Genomic DNA, 19888 nt, shown 5'->3' on the forward strand with positions numbered 1-19888 from the left:
ATCTAGTTTAAGTTATTAATTTAATAAAGTAATAGCAAGTTATAGTTTTCCAGCTCTTAGTTTAAACCACTGCTCTAGTTTAGAGTGCAAAAATACAGTAATACTCACCAAGAATCATCTACCTGCTGGCCTGTTACATCACTCCGTGATTTTTTTTTTGTTTTTGATTTCTCTCTTTTATAGGGCGAGGTTCCTGGGCCTCCCGCTCAGGTCCGCACCCTCGTGTCACTGCCGCCTCCGCCCCCACTGCCGGTTTTATAGGGCGAGGTTCCTGGGCCTTCCGCTCAGGTCCACTCTCGCGTGTCACTGCTGCCTCCGCCCCCACTGCCGCTTTTATAGGGCGAGGTTCCTGGGCCTCCCGCTCAGGTCCGCACCCTCGTGTTACTGCTGCCTCCGCCCCCACTGCCGTTTTTATAGGGCGAGGTTCCTGGGCCTCCCGCTCAGGTCCACTCTCGTGTGTCACTGCTGCCTCCGCCCCCACTGCCGCTTTTATAGGGCGAGGTTCCTGGGCCTCCCGCTCAGGTCCGCACCCTCGTGTTACTGCTGCCTCCGCCCCCACTGCCGCTTTTATAGGGCGAGGTTCCCGGGCCTCCCGCTCAGGTCTGCTCTCTTGTGCTACTCTAAGGCACATTATTGGGGCAGTAAAAAGATTTCTGTGTAAACCCCTCAATTGGATCACTGCCTTGCATCTTGCTTCGGATTGGTTATGACCTGTTATACCAATAAAAGAAATACAATGGATCTTGATAAGCCAAAGTTAACTTTTCCTATTAACTGTCTCTTCAAGATGCAGGAAGGGTTAATGCAGGAAGGGTTAAAAAAGACATTTCACCTTGGACTTACTCTGAATCTGACCTGAGCATGAATTCTGATTGAAATGGGTCATCGAAATAGAACTAGGACTCTAACCTAAATAAAATAAGACTCTGTCCCTATAGAGTGTTAGGAAACATTGCAAGAATGATCGAGGACAAAACAAACATACTATCCTATCCTTGTAGAAGACCTTGGTTAGACCTCATCTAGAATTCTGTGTCCAGTTCAGGTGCTGGTATGTGGTGGGTGATTGTAGAAATGTGGGAAAAGGTTCAGAGGGGAATGACTAGATTTATATCTAGTTTAAAGGCCCTAAGTTACCACAATAGGCTTATACAACTGGGCATTTTACTCTAGAAAAGTGTAGACTTTGTGGAGATTTAATTGAGATCTTTTAAATAATGAAAGGGTTAGACTTAATCCATGTGGGTAGGCCATTTGAGTTAGATAGATTAGAGAGGACCAGGGGACATGAGTATAAATTACATAAGCACAGAGCTAGATTAGATGTCAGAATGTATTTCTTTTCACAGACAGTTGCCAACCGATGGAACAAGTTGCTGACTCATGCAGAGAGTGCAGATTCACTGCAAACTTTCAAACAGGAGCTGGATGACTAACTCTGGCTAACATCAAAGTATTTAAAAGGTAGGTGGGGTATTGGGGGATGTGTCTGCCATTCACTGGTCTCCTTGAACTTGTTTGATCGTTTTTGAGGTTGGAGAAGAATTTCCCAGAGTGTTTTTTCCCCTGAAATTGATCTAGGTTTTTTTCTCTGGTTTTTGCCTCTAGCAGGAGATTGTGTGGCTGGTTGGTGGGGATGGGGGTCAGATGAGGCTCATAAATTGCACCATGGCAGTATGAGACAGGCTTGATGGGCCAGCTGTCTCTTCCTATTCATCTTGTTTTTATGTTTGAGTGACTAACATTGATCTGATTTTGTCCCTGATTAATACCTACTTCTGTGCCTGTGCATACAGTTTTTATTATTTTATTTGTCACATTGTATTGCATCAACATTTTTAAATTTGGCAGGCCATTTCAGCCATCTTTGGATCAGTGTGCTAGAATTCCATATGACTATCTTAGAAGAAATATTCTTCAAACAAATGGGTCATGTGTTCACTGCAATGAAAATATTCACTGTACCACTATGACATCTTTACTGAAGAAAAAGGAGGAAACAATGAAGCTCAATGAGAATGTATCGTACCTGGGACACAAAGGCATTTGTAACTGGTTCCAACGCTGCGGCAGATGCCATGGGAGCAGGGATTAAGGGCACAGAAGTCAATTAGCTGAGCACAGAGTGGTCCAGTATAGGCTGGACTGCAGTTACAACTATACGACATGCCATCTGCAAAGCAGGTCCCATTGTTCTGGCATGGTGATAAGGCACAAGGGTCTAACTTCTGTTCACATGCCGGGCCTGTAAAACCTGCAATTTAAATCACAGACAAACATGTTATTGACACACTGAAAGTGAACGTGATGACAGTATACATACATGCTGAGACTTAGGGACTTAATGGGGGTAAAATTCCCCAGGCCTTTTCCTCCTCCTGTGAATAAATGGGGTTTCCGCCGAAAAAGATATGGCGATGGAACGGAAGACGCCCCTAGAAACTTCACCCCCAGTGACAGTCTGGAGCAGTCATTGACGACTAACGAGGTAACTTGCCTGAATCTATTGTACAAGGATGGGTACTGTAACACTGTAAAATATAAAGGCTTTCAGGATCTGGAAGGTTAATTCAGCAGGTGAATTCTAAATTGTAACTGTATATATTTAAACAACTTCATTCACCTGATGAAGCGAATTGTGATCCTAAAAACTTGTGTAGCTTAAACAATATGTTGGTTCAGCAAATCGAATCCCATTCTTGTGTTGTCTTTTTTTTGTTTTGTTTTCAGGGTGGACTAACGTAAAAATCAACACCGTGGCTACAAGAGCAGGGCAGAGACTGGGTACTCCCGACCCCTCAAAGCCTCTTTAGCATCTCCAAGGCTTAAGTCAGGAGTGTTATAGAATACTCAGCACTCGCCTGGATGGACGCAGTCTCAACAACACTACGGAAACTCAACACCATTCAGAACAAAGCAGTCTGTTTGTTTGGGGCCTGTGCCACTGGATTAAATATCTACCAGTGACTCACTGTGGCTGCAGTACGTACCATCTACGGGATGCACTGCAGCAACTCACTGTCAAGCTTACTTTAACAGGACCTCTCTCCCCCCACAATCTCCGAGGAGGACAAGAGCAGCAATATCGTGAGAGTACTATCACATCCAAGATCCCTTCCAAGTTATACGCCATCCTGCCATTCCATTGTTGCTGGGTCAGTGTCTTGGAATTTCCTACACAACAGCATCATGGGAGCACCATCGCAACAAGGACTGCAGTGGTTCAAGAAGAAGGCACACCACCGCCTTCTCAGAGCAATTAGGGTTGGGCAATAAATATAGCTTTGCCAGCATCATCCACATCTCGAGAACAAAAAAAAAATCATGTTGTGATTCTCCATAAATTGAGTTCCTAATTTACAGTTCATGGTATTGAAGGTGATACCAAGAACAGGTATTCCTCCAAAAAGGAGTGAAGGAATAATGGATTGAGGTTTAGATTTGTGTAATGCCCAACTTGGTAGCTGAGTCAAGCTACATAAAGCAAATGAATAGAAATGACCCACTGAAATTCTGGTTGACCCTTAAGATATCAAGGACTGAACATGGCACAGATTTGTTCTAATAATAGTCCCAAAATTCCATGGGCTGTGATCTTGGCACTTGTGTTGGTATTATACCCACCAGTGCCCTCCAACACTGACCTTCACTTTAGGTGCATCTTTACCACTCGCCCAAACCATGCTAGTGGAAATTTGACAGGCCCCCTGACCCTGCCAATGCTTTGATTGGTCCCCCAAGCAAGGATAAATTTTAGGCATCCAGGCCCATATGCATCTTGTGGAAGCTGGCATACCTCACCTCTCATAGCATACCAGCTGCCAATAGAACCAATTGAGGTTCATGAGTGGGAACTCCTGGCTTAGGGAATCCCTGCCGTTGGCCTCTCTCCGGCCTGTCATTTGCTTTGTAAGCGGTGGGTGGAAGTTCCGCACCTACCCTAACTTCTAAAAACTAACTTCTGAAATCTAGGTAAGAATCTCTTTTTTTTAAACTTACGTAGGAACAAGAATAGGCCATTAAGCCTCTCAGGCCTGTTCCACCATTCAGTTAGATTGCAGTTGATCTGTACCTCAACTTCATTGACCCACCTTTGTTTCATATCATTGATACTTTTACCCAACAAAAATCTACCGATCTCAGTCTGGAAAATTTCGATTGACCCTGCATCCACAGCCTTTTGGAGGAGAGAGTTCCAGATTTCTACCATCCTTTGCGCGAAAAAGCGCTTCCTGATTGGCCTAGCTCCAATTTTAAGATTATGCCCTCTTGATCTGGATTCCTTCACCAGAGGAAAGAGTTTCTCTGTATCTACCCTATCAAATCCCTTTATCATTTTAAACACCTCAATTAGATCACCCCTCAACCTTCTAAACTAAAGGGAATACAAGCCAAGTTTCTGCAATCTGTCCTCATAATTTAACCTTTAAACCCTCGTACCATTCTGGTGAATCTGCACTGTACCCCCTCCAAGACCAATCTATTTTTGTACCTGTGCTCTACCTCTTAGTAATTTGTGCAAATGGCTATCTAAATCTCTTTACTTCTCCACAGCTCCTACTTACTCACCATTAAGGAAATATTCCATTTTCTCTTTCTCAGATCCAAAGTGGATAACCTCGCACTGCCATAGTTTTGTCCACTCACTTGAGTATGTTTATGTCGCTTTGTAACTTCTTGCTCCCATCTACACAACTTACTGTGCCTTCTGATTTACTGTCATTTGCAAACTTGGATATACAACTCTCTATTCATTCAGCCATCATAAATATGGTGAAAAGCTGAGGCCTCAGTACAGATCCCTAGGGAACATGACTTGTCACATCCCGCCAATCAGAAGGTCCCTACTGTCTGTCTCCTACCTCCCAACCAATTACTGACCCATGTCACAAGGGTACCTCCAATTTAACAAGATTAAAACTCTACTTCAGGTAATCTGACCTAGTTAATCACTCTTCTTCAGGGTTGGAGATTTATTAAAGCTAAAGCAAATACACTTATCTAAATACTTTAGCACTTAGCATTGACAATGAGCAAATAGTATGTATATTGTCAACTTGCCTTTGGTGAGTAGTGCTGTATTATCTGACCGATCCTTTGTTCTTCAGGGTCTGTCAATAGTTCAACCAAGGACCAAGGCTCTTTAATCTCTTGTCTGAAGATCTTTGTACATTTGTAGCTACAATAACCCTATAGTGTCAGCTTGATAACAGCTTTCCTACAACAGGGAGTAAAAGTTGATGGGGGAAATCAACTTGGAGCCCCCTCTAGCAGAAAGTTACTGAAACTGGCTGATGGATGAACCAGGCCATCTTCCCAACAGCTGTGCAGACAACAGTGTATAGGGAGGGCGATAATAAATTCAAATTGATAAACTCCCCTCATCAGCCACCATAGGTCATGTTGCCTGTACCATAAACTATTAAAAAAAAATTAAGTTTACATACAAGAAGGTTCTAGCAGATAAATAGACGATTCAGACCATCAAGTCTGCAGCAGTATTTTTTTCCTTATTCTTTTTCCAGTCAATTTTCACTCTCTTCTCTCGAAGGCATTGCCTCCTCACATGGATATGGTTCCATAGGTGTCTGTCATATTCTGGTACTTCACCAGGCTATCCAACCAAGGGGATATCACAGCCAAGTCTAACCAATGGGCAATGTTGTGGAAATAGGTGGTCTTTGTGATGGAGAGGACATGAGGTTGGAAGCTGAACTCAGGGTCAAATAGGATGCCGAGGTTGCAAACAGTTTGGTTCAGCCTGTGGCCAGGAAGGGAGATGGAATCAGTGGTGAGGGTATGGAGTTTGTAGCAGGGACCAAAGACAATGTCTCAGGTCTTCCCAATGTTTAGCTGGAGGAAATTGCAGCTAATCCAAGACTGGATGTCGTACAAGCAGTCTGATAACACAGAGGCAGTGGGAGGGGTTGAGAGAGGTGGCGGAGAGGTAGAGCTCGGAGTCATCAACATGTATGTGAAAGCTGACCCAATGTCTGAAGATGATGTTGGCAGGGGACAGTATGTAGATGTGATTCAAGGATAAATTTGGTACCTGTATTGAATTCCAATGCACCAAACCATTTCTGGTTCAAGTATTTCACTTAAATACAAAACTCAGTGTAAAACACTGCCCAATTATTTGGTTTTCAATGGTGAGAAACAGTAGGTAAAGTCAATCCACTTCCAAAGTTTACATTTGAAATAACTGCACGTTCTATAATCAATCATGTAAAATATTATGGTTTTTGTTAATTATTGGTTTTGTGTTGATTGGATTGCTAAATGAGCGACTAAATAAGCTGTAAGATATGCAAATTGTATATTTCTATTTGTGTAATTCATAAAAATTTTGATGCAGCGACATATTGATTCATGCATTATCTTTTCTTGCAAATATTTGTATATTTACCTGCACGCAATCACCCTCCAAACTCTCCATTCCTCTGACGCTGGCCTTCCGTGCATCCATTCACCACACCATTGGTGGCTGTGCCTTCAGCCGCCTACACCCCATGCTCTGAAATACCCTCCCTAAACTCCTTCACTGCTCCAATTTCCTCTCCTCTTTGACCAGTTTTTTTGGCTACTTCTCCCCATATCTCCTTTGGCTCATCATCCACATTTTCTTTAAGCCTTTGTGAAGTGATGTGGCATAAATTTTTAAATTCAAGGGGCAATATAAATGCAAATTCTTCTTGTTGTTTTTGTCTCCCACCCTTCTTTGTGCTCAAGTCTACTACAGATGCCAGGTTAATCCATAATTCAGGCTCTATAGTTCCACATCTTCAAAAAGACAAGGAACTGCATCCAATTACCAAGCCATCTTGATAACTGAAAGAAACAATCTTGTTAAATGAAAAAATGTTTAATCCGTTTGAACACTGCGCAAGCCTATTAAAGGATTTGTACATTAGCTGAGGGACTGTAGAAGCAGTGCAGGGAGTGGATTTGTTTTGCTGCAGCTAATCCCGTTATGTTATCAGAAACAACACAGATGGAAAGCACAGGCATGGAATCAGAGCCGCACCTCAGAGAAATTTGTTTCCATAGTGATTGCAGCACTTATTTGACCATTTGTTTGACACCCTTTCCTAAATTACAGGAGCACCTGTAATTACCCGACTGAAGCATGAACTGCTAAGAGGAGCAGTTGCTTCATATACAATTAATGGCTGCTTAGTCAGACAAGGACATTTTTTCAGTCTCGTTACAATGTACCTCTGGGATTGGGTTTGTGCCACTACATTTGTAAAACCACTCTAAAAATGCAGTATAATATCCTCTATGCCATCTGAAACTTCATTATCTTGATTTAAGTGAGGCCACCTCCAACTCATTATTTCATAGCAGTTTTGCTGAATCCTGAACACAGAATAACAGCTAGCATCAGTGTACTGTTTTAACGTCCAAGAATCCATTGACTGACCAATGCAAGGTTGTTTGATTGGAAAATAGGGCTATCCCATGGGGATCTTATCCATGCACTAGAGTCACTAGCAAGTGTCATGAGGAAAAGTCATAGGCTAAATCAAAGAATCTTGGATTTACCCTTTATTGAAAGGAACACTTCAAAACCTACTGCAAAACAAAACAACTGAAGTTGGGCATTGTTTCAGAAATATTTTTCTTATTCAAGCATAAAATTGCAAGCAGCAAGAGAATCAAGACACCAGGAACAATCTCAAACTAACTAAAACCATCCCACCAGTGTCTGTATAATCAGATAATTCACTATAATCTTTGAAAATAATTTCTATAATTTTCAGCAAATTGGGGATTGGTTTTATATATATATCATGATTCTGATTTCCACCATTACCTTTATAATTTAACAGTCAATTTGTTTCTGGTTATTTTAATATTGCCTACATTAATGGTTTCAGGATACAAATTTATTTACAATATTAATATATAACATCACAAGGTTCAAGAAATGGCTCATAGTTCCGCCGATCTTCATTGCCATCTCTACAACAGGAACAACAACTTGCCTTTAACGTAGTAAAATGTCCCAAGACACTTCACAGGAGCAATGATCAAAAATAATTTGACACCGAGCCACATAAGGAGATATTAGGACAGTTGACCCTTGGTCAAAGTGGTAGGTTTTAAGAAGCGTCTTAAAGGAGGAGAGAGAGGTAGAGAGGCGGAGAGGTTTTTGGAGTGAATTCCAGAGCTTAGGGCCCAGACATCTGAAGGCATGGCTGCCAATTGTGGAACAAAGAAAATCGGGGATGCGCAAGAGGCCAGAATTGGAGGACCACAGAGATCTCGGAGGGTTGTAGGGCTGGAGGAGGTTACAGAGATAGGGAGGGGCGTGGCCATGGAGCAATTTGAAAACAGGGATGAGAATTTTAAAATCGAGGCGTTGCCGGACCGGGAGCCATTGTAGGTCAGTGAGCACAGGAATGATGGGTGAATGGGACTTGGTGTGAGTTAGGACACGGGCAGCAGAGTTTTGGATGAGCTCAAGTTTATGGAGCGTGCAAGTCAGGAGGCTGGCCAGGAGAGCATTGGAATAGTCAAGTCTAGAGGTAACAAAGGCATGGATGAAAATTTCAGCAGCAGATTAGATAAGTCAGGGGCGGAGATAGGTGATGTTATAGAGGTGGAAGTAGGCGGTCTTGGTGATGGAGAGGATATGGGATTGGAAGCTCCGCTCAGGGTCAAACGGACTGCAGCGGTTCAAGAAGGCGTCTCACCATTGGCTTCGCAAGGGCAATGAGGGATGGTTAATAAATGCTGGCCTGACCAGCGACGCCCTCATCCCATGAATGAATAAAAAAAGGATGCTAAGGTTACAAACAGTTTGGTTCAGCCTGAGGCAGGGGCCAGGGAGAGGAATGGAGTTGGTGGCTAGGAAACAGAGTTTGTGGTGGGGACCAAAGACAATGGCTTTGGTCTTCCCAGTATTTAATGGGAGGAAATTTCTGCTTGCCCAATACTAGATGTCGGACAAGCAGCTCCCAATAACCACTGGCAGATGGACGTAAATTCGCATGGCTCAATTCAAAGGGCAACATTTATCCCTCAACCAACATCATGTAAAAGATCTGGTAATTTTTGTCATTGTTATTGTGGGACCTTGCTGTGCACAAATTGGCTGTATTTCCCTACATTACAACAGTGACTACCCTTCAAGAGTAATTAATTGGTTGTGAAGTTATTTGGGACAGTCTGAGGTCATGGAAGGCACTATATAAATGCAAGTTCTTTTTCTAGTCAGTAATTCAACCCCAGAGCTCAGCTGGAATTGACAAACTGCTCAAGCTTTGCACTTACTGTTTCTTACATCGTTAAAACCAGTAGAATTAGTGCTTGGTAACTCACTGTTATCCAATTTATTGTTTTTTATATTGCACATTTATAGGTTTTGAGCTAGGAAGAAATGTCCTTTTATGGAGAATGGGTGAGAATTATATTTGTCTAAATCATTAAAAATTGGGCCCAGTTGTTTCAATGTCTGGAGGGATCCATTATAGACAAATTGCAAATGCCCGTATTTATTGATGCCTGAAATTTATTTGGATAATCTACCAGCTAAGTTCTGTCAGCTGCAGCTAGCAGACTGTGCACTTGCTTTAGGAATGAGTAGTAAAAAGATTATCCTTTCAGTGGAAAATGCAAATTAGCAGTGAAATTATTTAGTTACAGTCAATGTTGTTGCTAATGTGGATAACAATTTTGGTCTTTTACAGCATGCAAATCTTTATTCGGTTTAGAAGTATAACATGAAATAATGCTGTGTGGTATGATATTATATGAATAAATGGAAATTTAACTCTCCTCCACTTCCCACCAAATGAAAACATAGGTCTCCTTCACTTCTGACAAGAACTACTACTAAATTCTTCAATACACATGTAAGGTTCAATTAAACCCTGATCGCAAGGAGCCTTTAAATGATCAGACAGTAAGAGAGAGTTTGTTTAGTAAACAATTCTTGCATTTATATAGCACCTCATCACTTTAATAATGTCTCACAGCACGTCACACAGTGAATTATATTTGAAATGCAATGTGTAAGCAGATGCTGCATCCATTCTGCCCCAGCAACGTTCTACAAACAGCTGTGAGTAGTGTTAGTTAATCTTGTTTCGTAGCATTGGTTGAGGAAGGAATGATTGGCCATGACGTTGGGAGAATTCTTTTCTATTCTTCAAATGATGTCATGACAGAAAGGACTTCAGTTTTAACATCTCACCCACTGTTAACAATGCAGCACTCCTCCAGTATTATACTGGAATACCTGCCTACATTATAAACTCAAACTGTTATTTTGCTCAGTCTTCTGACTCACTTCAACTGAGCCAACCTGACACATCACAATAGTATGCATAGTCCATTTCTGTTTGCAGAATAGTCAGTAAATTGAAGAAGAAAGAATGCTCAATACAGGAGTTAAAACTTTTCCCTCCCTTTGTTTAGGTTCTCCTGTGCCATGCAACATTCCTTGGTCAAGAGGGTAGGCAAGTATGCCCAAAAGACGTCCGACCTGATATTGGATAAGGCCACTTTTCAGGTGTCCCTGGTGGCCACTTAAAACATATGTAAATGAAAGGGCTGCTTTAGGCATCCTTGTAGAAATTGGATTGCAATGAGCTGCTCACCCAAATAATATTAATGAGGCCTGAGACTCAATTTTGGGCTGGCCAAAATGCTCATTTTAGAGAATGGTCACTACCAGGCTGACTTGCCCGGCTTTGCGTTATTGTCTATTTGCTTTCTGTCTCAGTATAATGGTGATTTCTGCCTTTTGAAAGGAGGTGTTTATTTTCATCACTCACTGAGTACAAGTAATTATTATGTATTCAATTGCTTAGTCCCAATAACAGGCCAATGCTGCTTCAGCTGGTTCTTGTCAGTAGGTCCAGATGTTGAATTGTCGTAAATTGAAGGCTAAAAATTATAGCTCCGTACAGGATGTGTAAGGTCAAGATGCAGATTTGAGACATCTATATGATTATAAATAAAATCCTTAGATTTGCTCATGTGTGTGAAGCTCAAAAGACAAGAAGAAATTGTAATGAAGCAAACTTTACTTTTTTAGTGCGGAGTCCAAATGGCCAAAGAAAATAAGGTCTAAGGCTGATACTTGGTCAGGGCAGGTACACGGTGGGAAATGCTTGTACTCTTGGTAAATGTATTAAATAAACCTGTGGAAAACTAGTTTACTTATCAGACTACAAAAAGTGCAGGCAAGAAATGTGTGTGTGCGTGTTGATCTCTTGTACCATTGCACACGATATATAATCTCTCGTCCCTGCTATCTTTGCGTTGCTGTTTCGCTCTATCCCTTTCCTCTTCTGTTTCTCTTTTGTTTCTCTCTCAAGTCTTGTTCTTTTCCTTTCAGGTAGGAGGTAGCAGGTGGCATGGAGTAATGAGAAGGAGCCACCAATGACAGCAAATTGCATTTGGGGTGGAATTTTCAGAGAAAATATGTTTCTCGGCAGCGACCTTCCCAATCCCTACCCAAATCACTCTTGCGGTCCCCGCCCACATGATCCCATCATGTTCCCTATCCCGCTACCCCCTCCCCTTTCTACCCCCTTTACTCCCATCACAACCCCTACATCTTTCCCTTTGAACCACCCACTCAATCTCTGCATCCTCCCCTTTCACTTGCTCCGCTATCACACACCTCATCCTCAACCTCTTTCCCTGCTCCCCCCTCTCCATCTATGTCTGTTTTCCTCAAAGAGGCTTTGTTTGCTTCAAAATTCAACTCGCTTGAGTTTTTAAAAATATAAACCAAAAAGAGCAGGTTGGTTTTCCCTGTGTCCTGACCAACATTTATTCCTCAACCAACACTACTAAAACAGATTATCTGATAATTTATCTCACTGCTGTTTGTGGGACCTTGCTGTGAGTTTACCTATACAACAATGACTACATTTCAAAAGTACTTCATTGGTTGTGATTTAAAACAAACTAAAAGCAATTGAACAGCTCAAAGTTCCAAACTAAGTGCCCATACTCTCCTACCATCTTTTGTCATTCTGACCTTGGATGCTCATGCCTCTCCATTCCTCCTACATCAAGCACCTATTCTCATGCTCTTCTACCATCATAAATACCTAATTAATTTTTCCATATGCCACTCACTCCTGCCACTTTCTGCACCAAGTGCCTATACCATCCCCTATTACTGCTTTGTCTCACCATTTTGTCTTCACCTGCCCGAAACACTCATCTGCCTCCTACTCACCACCACCCCCTCCCCGACCCCCGTCACATTACTGCAGGCTCCAGCAACACCACCCACTATCAACCCCAGCACCACCCACCCCTTCCACCATACCCAACACCACTCTACTGCACTACTAAACTTAGCAGAACCAGCCCAATTTTACCAAGCAATGCACCTCAAACCCATGTAATACCAAATCCAGGACCCCTCAGCTGCTGCCAAACCCCATTAACCCCCCACCCCCTCTCCTACTATTACTATACACCTCCCACCTACCTAGAACTGCAAACATATTTCCACCATTTTCCATTTAGGCCATTTATCTAGGGACCTGCTGATCTTCCACTGAAGTTACAGCAGACAATCGGAAGAACCCCACGGAAATTCCAGACATACATGTTCCTTAACCTAATAATAATAATAATAAAAGATCATCCATTTACATGTTTGACAAAAAAAAATGGTCAGAATTTCGGAATTTGATCCTGGAAATGATGCTATAAATCCCAGAATACAGTGCAATGAAGATGGGATTTCACATGTTTGGCCATCGTAAATGAGTGGCCCTGATGATATTGTCCGTGACATGGCATTGTTATAAAGCAACATATCCTCAGACTCACTGCGAGCAACATTATAGGAGAGAGGTCTGCTATTAAAAGTCTTGCATGCAGCGTACAGTGTCACATACTTTCAGTAACACTTCTTAGTCAAACATAATCAAATTTATTCTAACCTAGGCAAATGTATTCTATTCCATCTGATTGGGTCATTCTTCTTTCCATGTGAATGACTCCCAGTCCTCACCTCCACTTTTTCAACAGATGCAGCAGGTCACAGAGAAGTTAAAATAAACCAAAAACAATTGAACAGCCCAAAGTGTGGATGGAATAGCGAAATCAGGGCCAGAGGAATTGCATACTCTTGAAGATGTGCATCACTTTCAGCAACACCACTGAGTGTTTGCAGACACAGCTTGGCCATCGATCGTGCAGTTGACAATTCCATACAAGGTCTTGAGGTTCCCTAGCCATTGAATTCTGTTGGAAAATTCTGCACATGCAGTTTCTCTCCCAGACCTTTGGCCTGTGAGCACAACAGATCATAGACTATAACATTATGGGCATTCACATCAGTAAACCACCTATAGCTCTTCATCTCGTGGCCAATAATTTCATGTTCATTTGGCTTTGGCAGTGCTCAGGCACTATGAACTCCCTTGGATAATACTGTTTATGAAATCAGTGACCTGCTGATCTTTGTTCCAGATGTCTTTACTGCCATAAAAGATAGGTTATTGAAGGGGTTTTCAGTTTCTCCTGACAGACTTCCTTCTCCAATTGCAGAGTAATCTACACGCAATACTGTTTCACTGCAGGGCTGAACATCTTGTATTACAACAAGCTTTGTTGATTTATCGTTTCAGAGTATTGGAATTGGTTTATGACATTTCTGGGCAATTGAGTTCTAACTCATCCCTAATCAATGGTCTGATAAATGATGATGATAGATTTTTATTAAAAAGTTCTGGATGAGACAAGCATCTTCTATCGTTGACTGGTCATTAAAGTTATCTTTCTAAAAAAAAACATGGCCCTCTTCACTCCCATGTGGCATGACCTCAGGAAATCCAGCAACAAGTTGCATTTCACGTGCCCCTCACATGCAGGAAGAAAAGTAATTTGTATTAAAGAGTCACTGAGCTGCAGGGGTAAAAAGAAAACGGATAGGGTTAGGAAGGCAGACTAAAGGCACAGTCATAGAGATGGGTTTTGAGAAGATTTTTGTAAGCAGGGAGGGAGGTAGAACGATGAAGAGAATGAAGCAGGAAGCTCCTGAAGACAGTGATGTGGGAGCTAAATATCAGAGGCGGTTCTGCCGATCGTCTGCCGTTACTTCAGTGGAAGAGCAGCGGAAATCACAGAAAATTGGCATGAACAGGAATTTTTGGCATTAAGGGCAGGAACCCCATAAGAGGATGGTGCAGGCTGTATGGAGTGTGGTGGTAGAGGGAGCCAGTGCTGCCTGTGCTACCCCACGAACTGCTTCCCAGTCCCAGAAGAGGTTCAATGGCTTCATCAGAAGAGCTAAGTTAAGTCCCAGCACTCTTGTCAACACATATCCTCTACCACTCAGACAGCCTTCACTCTCCAACTTACCTCTCATACTCTTTCTGTCTCAGCATTTGGGCGTCAGGGGAACTTACTTAGGCAAAGTGCAACCTCTGCAAACACTCAAGCACCTTTAGTCAAAACCACTTTGCATAACTCACCAATTAGTCTTCAAATACACTTGACTTAAAGGGACAACACCCCCCCATATCTCATCATCATGGCATGCATGCACTCATATGACTTAAAGTGTCCAGACCACCCTTATGCCCTTAACATTGCCTTTTCAAAGGCCTACAACCAGAACCAAATAAATACATCCTGGGAAGAAAAGCAGCGCTGAAAACCCTGAGTGCATACGAAGAGTAGATGCTACACATCATTGGCAGGCAAACAGGAGAACCTGTGGGAGTGGATGAGGCAAGGCGGCAACAGGAGGTTGGTAAAAGCAGGGAACTGCTCATCATCGGTAGTCTCAGCTTTATGTAATTTCTTAAAGTATTGCAATGCTCTAACAGTCAGCAGCTATTCCTCAAGGGGGAATGTCACTGTATGTGCCGTTAAACAAGGCACTTCCACTGGGGAATTAGCTGCTGGAACTACAGCCTCAACTGCTGCCACTTCCTCACCAAATGTGTCATGCCATCTTGCTTGCATAAGCAGCAACACAGAGACACCCACTTGGGAGGAAGTAGCTCGTGAGTCACAATGGCTGTCACACGGTGCAGCTGCTACCACCAATTATATAGTGGTGATAATTATTTGGGGCAGAATTGCAGTGGAAGTTGGAGGAAATGGGTCAGAGGGGTTAGACACGCCCCCTCCTTGACTCCATTTGCAGGAGCTGAATTGACTTCGACTGGGCCTTAAAAGGGAATAGCATTTTATTGGGAAAATAATTTAGGGGCAGATTTTTTGCAGCGGTTTTGAGGAGGTAGGCTATAAAGAAAAAACACTTTACTTCATTTACTGCCCAAATGCCTGCCCCATATGGGTGGTAAATTGGAGTAAAATCCTGGTCCATATGTCAAAATCCCTAAACCCAATTCTGTCATCCGATAGCTACTAAAGAGGTACTGAGAAAGTGGTTAAAAAAGCATATGGGATCCTGGGCTTTATAAATAGAGGCATAGAGTACAAAAGTAAGGAAGTCATGATGAACTTCTATAAAACACTGGTTCAGCCACAACTGGAGTATTGTGTCCAGTTCTGGGTGCCGCACTTTAGGAAAGATATGAAGGCCTTAGAGAGGGTGCAAAAGAGATTTATTAGAATGGTTCCAGGGATGAGGGACTTCAGTTACATGGATGGACTGGAGAAGCTGGGATTGTTCTCCTTGGAACAGAGAAGGTTGCGAGGAGATTTGATAGAGGTATTCAAAATAATGAAGGGTCTAGACAGAGTAGATCGAGAGAAACTGTTCCCATTGGCAGAAGGGTCAAAAACCAGAGGGCATAGATTTAAGGTGATTGGCAAAAAAACCAAAGGTGACATGAGGAAAAACTTTTTTTACACAGTGAGTGGTTAGTATCTGGAATCCAGTTCCCTTTTGAAGGCCACGATTGAATCTGCCTCCACCTCCGAGGGGGTAGTGGAGGCAGATTCAATCATGGCCTTCAAAAGGGAACTGGATAAGTACTTGAAAGGAAAAAAATTGCAGGGCTACGGGGATAGTGCGGGGAAGTGGGACTAGCTGGATTGCTCTTGCATAGAGCCGGATGGACTCGATGGGCTGAATGGCCTCCGTCCTTGCTGTAACCTTCCTATGATTCTATGAAATGGAGGCTAGATGCTTCCCCAGAGGGCAGAGAAGTGTCAGCAACTTTAAGATTGAACAATAGAATTCACAGATCTATGACAGCAGGATGCCTCTCTCAAACTAATAGCTTGTGGAATCCTAAAGAGAAGACAAATAAACTAAAATAAGTAATAAAAAAAGAGGGCATGCTATGGAAGGAACCTAGAGATGTTGATCCCATCAACCAGGGCTGAACTAGTAGTTTGTTCCCAGAAATAAAAGTGGAGTGTCAATCTACTATCCAACCCAATCCAAAATTAGAACACATTCAATGTGAAGGTTGGAGATTATTTTAAAACCTTGTACTTGTTCTCGTTCTTATGCAGCATTGAACCGTCACCCAGAACTATTTTAAATTAGAACGTGACAATATTGTAACACAAAAAAAAAGCGATTCTGCTGACTGTTCTGACAATGTTGCTACTTTCAGAACATTTATTCTGAGTGATTACATTTCAGCAGTGTTTAATATAGACTACAGTGTGAAGTATAAAAGTAGAAGAGGAAATGATAGTCTGGCAAAGGGAAAGCGCTGCTAATTAGAACATATTTACATGTGAATTTTTAAATGTTGAATATCTAAATGCATTTTAATCACAATTTGAAATTGCAACAAAAATGTAAGGAGTCACATTAATTATGCCTACCCCTATTAAGTGAGGAAGTGGGGAATTACGACAGGTTAGTAACAAGGATATAACAGCTCCTGTATTATTTCTGTTTGTGAGGAACAACTGAGGCATATATTAGCAGTACCCAGTTGGGCTGTTGGCACAAGAGGTATACAGACTATTAACACTGGCATAGTGGCTTAACGCTATTACATATTACCACTGAATATTTTTTCAAATCATATAAGGGCCCATCTCTCAAAGTACACAAATACCATTAATTGTTTTCCTCTATGAAGACCATCCGTTGGATATCATCATGGTATTTGCACTGCATTCTATGATGTTAGATGACAAGAAGCTATCAAGTTTCATCTTGCACTTGATTTGAATTTATACCCCTCTATAGTACTATGTAACAAAAAAAACTACTAGGATTTCCATATTAAGCATTTTGTCAGATAAGTTATTGGATGTTTTCTTGCTGGGCATGCACACACAGAATTAAAGTTAGTAACTGCTAGCTGTTTCGGCATATTACATAGAATATACTTTACAGTCTGACTAAATTTCATACAGGCAGAGCTATGTATACTTCAGGAAGGCCTTGGTCTATGTGAGTTGATTGCTGCTATTGTATTTGGATGGGTACTTGTCTAACAGATCAATTAAACTATTTGACACACATCAATGAATCAAGCCATTCCACTTGTCCTATGTAACTGACAACCCTGTCCAGCAGCTATGAGAGATATAGGGGATGAAATTCAACTTCAATGGGGGCACACAATGGATTCCATCAGTTTGCCACGCAAGTGGTGAAGGTGCAAATTCCATGTTCTTCTGCCTACCAAAGTTGAGAAGATCATGTAATTATATTCCAGTAAGCATATTCTAAGTATTTGACAGTGTCACGGGGTCTCGGTCTGATCTCTGGGTTTTGCTACATTTATCTAGATACTGGGGCGAGCAAAGGCACACTCTGGTTTGTAAAAGACACAAGGACGACTCACAGGAGTGGCTGGTGACACTGAAACTCTAGGAGAATATCTAGTATAAAAACCCAAAACAAACAGATCCTTCTGTACAAGGTTAGGGCTTGCACAACACATGCAATCGCATGGAGGCCGAGCCAGTCAGGGGCCCCAAGTGGATCCAGTGAAAGGAAACCTACACAGAAGGTACAAGCTGATCCCTGATCATTTTGTCAACGCTTTTAATTTTACCTATTGCAAACCTGCCTTTTCACGATCGTATGTGTGAGGATTTGATATCACATTAAGTAGGTGCTACTTAATACTTTGTACAGTAAAATGTAGGGGCCCCAAACTGAACAATTACACAGGACCCCTTCCCCCTCAAGGCAAATGCCACCCCTGCTAAAATGGCTCTATTTACTGCAACATGTAATGGTAACTTTAGCAAGTTTCTGCACTGCCACACTGCATATTGCATATTCTTCAGTTGAGATCAGGTGTGCAAGGGTTAATTCAGATATATTGGGAAACTTTAGACAGCTGATAAAGTGCATCGTGTATAAGGGTGTTGACCATTCTCTTTCAGACACTTACCTTTACATACTGTTTATGAGGAAGGTTTTGAAAATCTTTTGGAATAGAATTCAGTGAAATTCCACATTTCTTCCAGGAATTGAGGACTCACAACTATTTCTTTTTTAGTACCTTTTTGGGGGGGGGGGGGGAAAGCATACCCCATGGAATCAGTTCCCTTCGGACGCTCCCAAGATACAACACTGAGGAAAATTTTAAGTGATAAATACTCATGTTCAAAGCCTACCTTCTGGACATAGGCAGCTGTAGCCAGTTGCTCTGCTCATGCAGGTGGCTCCATTTTCACATGGCTGAGAGACACAGTGGTCAATTTGAGTCTGGCACAGTTCTCCTGTGTAACCTGGCAACACATAAAAGGTCCATAAAATATAACCATTTCTCATATTAGGGAACAGAAATTCGATCAAGAAAGTAATTGTAAAAAAGATTGGCAGGCTGAACACTGAATTTGCAAAAGAGAGTTCTGCATCAATTGTCTCTGTTGCATTCGTACTTACAAAGCAAAAATGTTTTGCCATTGGGGATTAAGTAGCTTACGTGGGGAGTTCTCCCAGTGTCCTGGCCAACATTCATCCCTCAACCAATACCACTAAAACTGATTATCTGGCCATTTATCTCTTACCTGGTTGATCCTGCCAACCGCATATGCATGTCTCAAAGATTAACAATTAACACATTCAGTATTTACATTTTCAAAGATTTGAAGGTATATTAATGAGGCTAATATTAGGTCTATGCAGATACTGGTGCTAATATCCTTGTTCAGTACTTGAACCTACAGGGATGGTTGAGCAGCCTATTTATATTAAAAGCAAAATACTGCGGGGATGCTGGAAATCTGTAATAAAAACAGAAAATGCTGGAGAAGCTCAGCAAGTCAGGCAGCATCTGTAGAGAAAGAAACAGAGTGAACGTTTCAGGTCGAAGACCTTCGTCAGAACTAGAAGATATTAAAAGAGTTAGTTTTTGAGCAAGTACAGAGCCAGGGAAAGGGGGGTGGGGGGAGGGTAGAACAAAAGGGATGGTCTTTGATAGGGTAGAGGGCACGAGTGATTAAATGACAAAAGGGATGAAGGTGCAAGGCAAGGAAGGTGGTAATGGGACAGGTTAAGACAGCCTATTTATATTGTTTGCTCTCACCTCAAATCAGTTCCACAGCTGTGCTTTTTGGTTTGTGCATAAATGCATGAACACTGATGCCTGGAATTTCAGCAGGGATTCTCTAATCTCCTGTTGTAATATCGGCTGATACCCAGAAGAAATAGCACAAAAGGCCATTTACACTGCTTCTCTGGGGTATCTGTCAATCTTCTACCAAAGTTACAGCAAGAAATCATAGAACCCCTGTGGAGATTCTACCCCTACGCATGTTAGATATTGCACCAGTGCATGTATGGCTCAGAAAATCCAGTAAATAAATAAGATGGTATACACTATGCCATACACAATAGGGTCCCAGATTCAATCCCTAGTTTGTGTTGAGTTAACTAATCTCATCTCGGGTGAGGCGGGGAAGGGTATTACAGTTAACTTCATAGTACATAGGTATTTGACCCTGAGATGAGCTTCTGACCCTGTATCCTCTCCATCATCAAGATTGCTTACTT

The 19888-nt window shown here is 42.0% G+C and overlaps 1 protein-coding gene across 1 annotated transcript in view; it reads right to left on the reverse strand.

Moving 5' to 3' along the window:
• The window catches only part of dner (delta/notch-like EGF repeat containing), a 227826-nt gene that overhangs the window by 30737 nt on the left and 177201 nt on the right, over positions 1-19888 (reverse strand). The window contains exons 7-8 of the mRNA XM_067995064.1: positions 18508-18621; positions 2030-2254 (exon numbers count right to left, since the gene is read on the reverse strand). Coding sequence (XP_067851165.1) covers positions 2030-2254; positions 18508-18621 — 339 coding nt within the window. The remainder of the gene's footprint in view (positions 1-2029; positions 2255-18507; positions 18622-19888) is intronic.

This window comes from Heptranchias perlo, chromosome 13, assembly GCF_035084215.1.
Source record: "Heptranchias perlo isolate sHepPer1 chromosome 13, sHepPer1.hap1, whole genome shotgun sequence".
Taxonomy (NCBI): Eukaryota; Metazoa; Chordata; class Chondrichthyes; order Hexanchiformes; family Hexanchidae; genus Heptranchias; species Heptranchias perlo.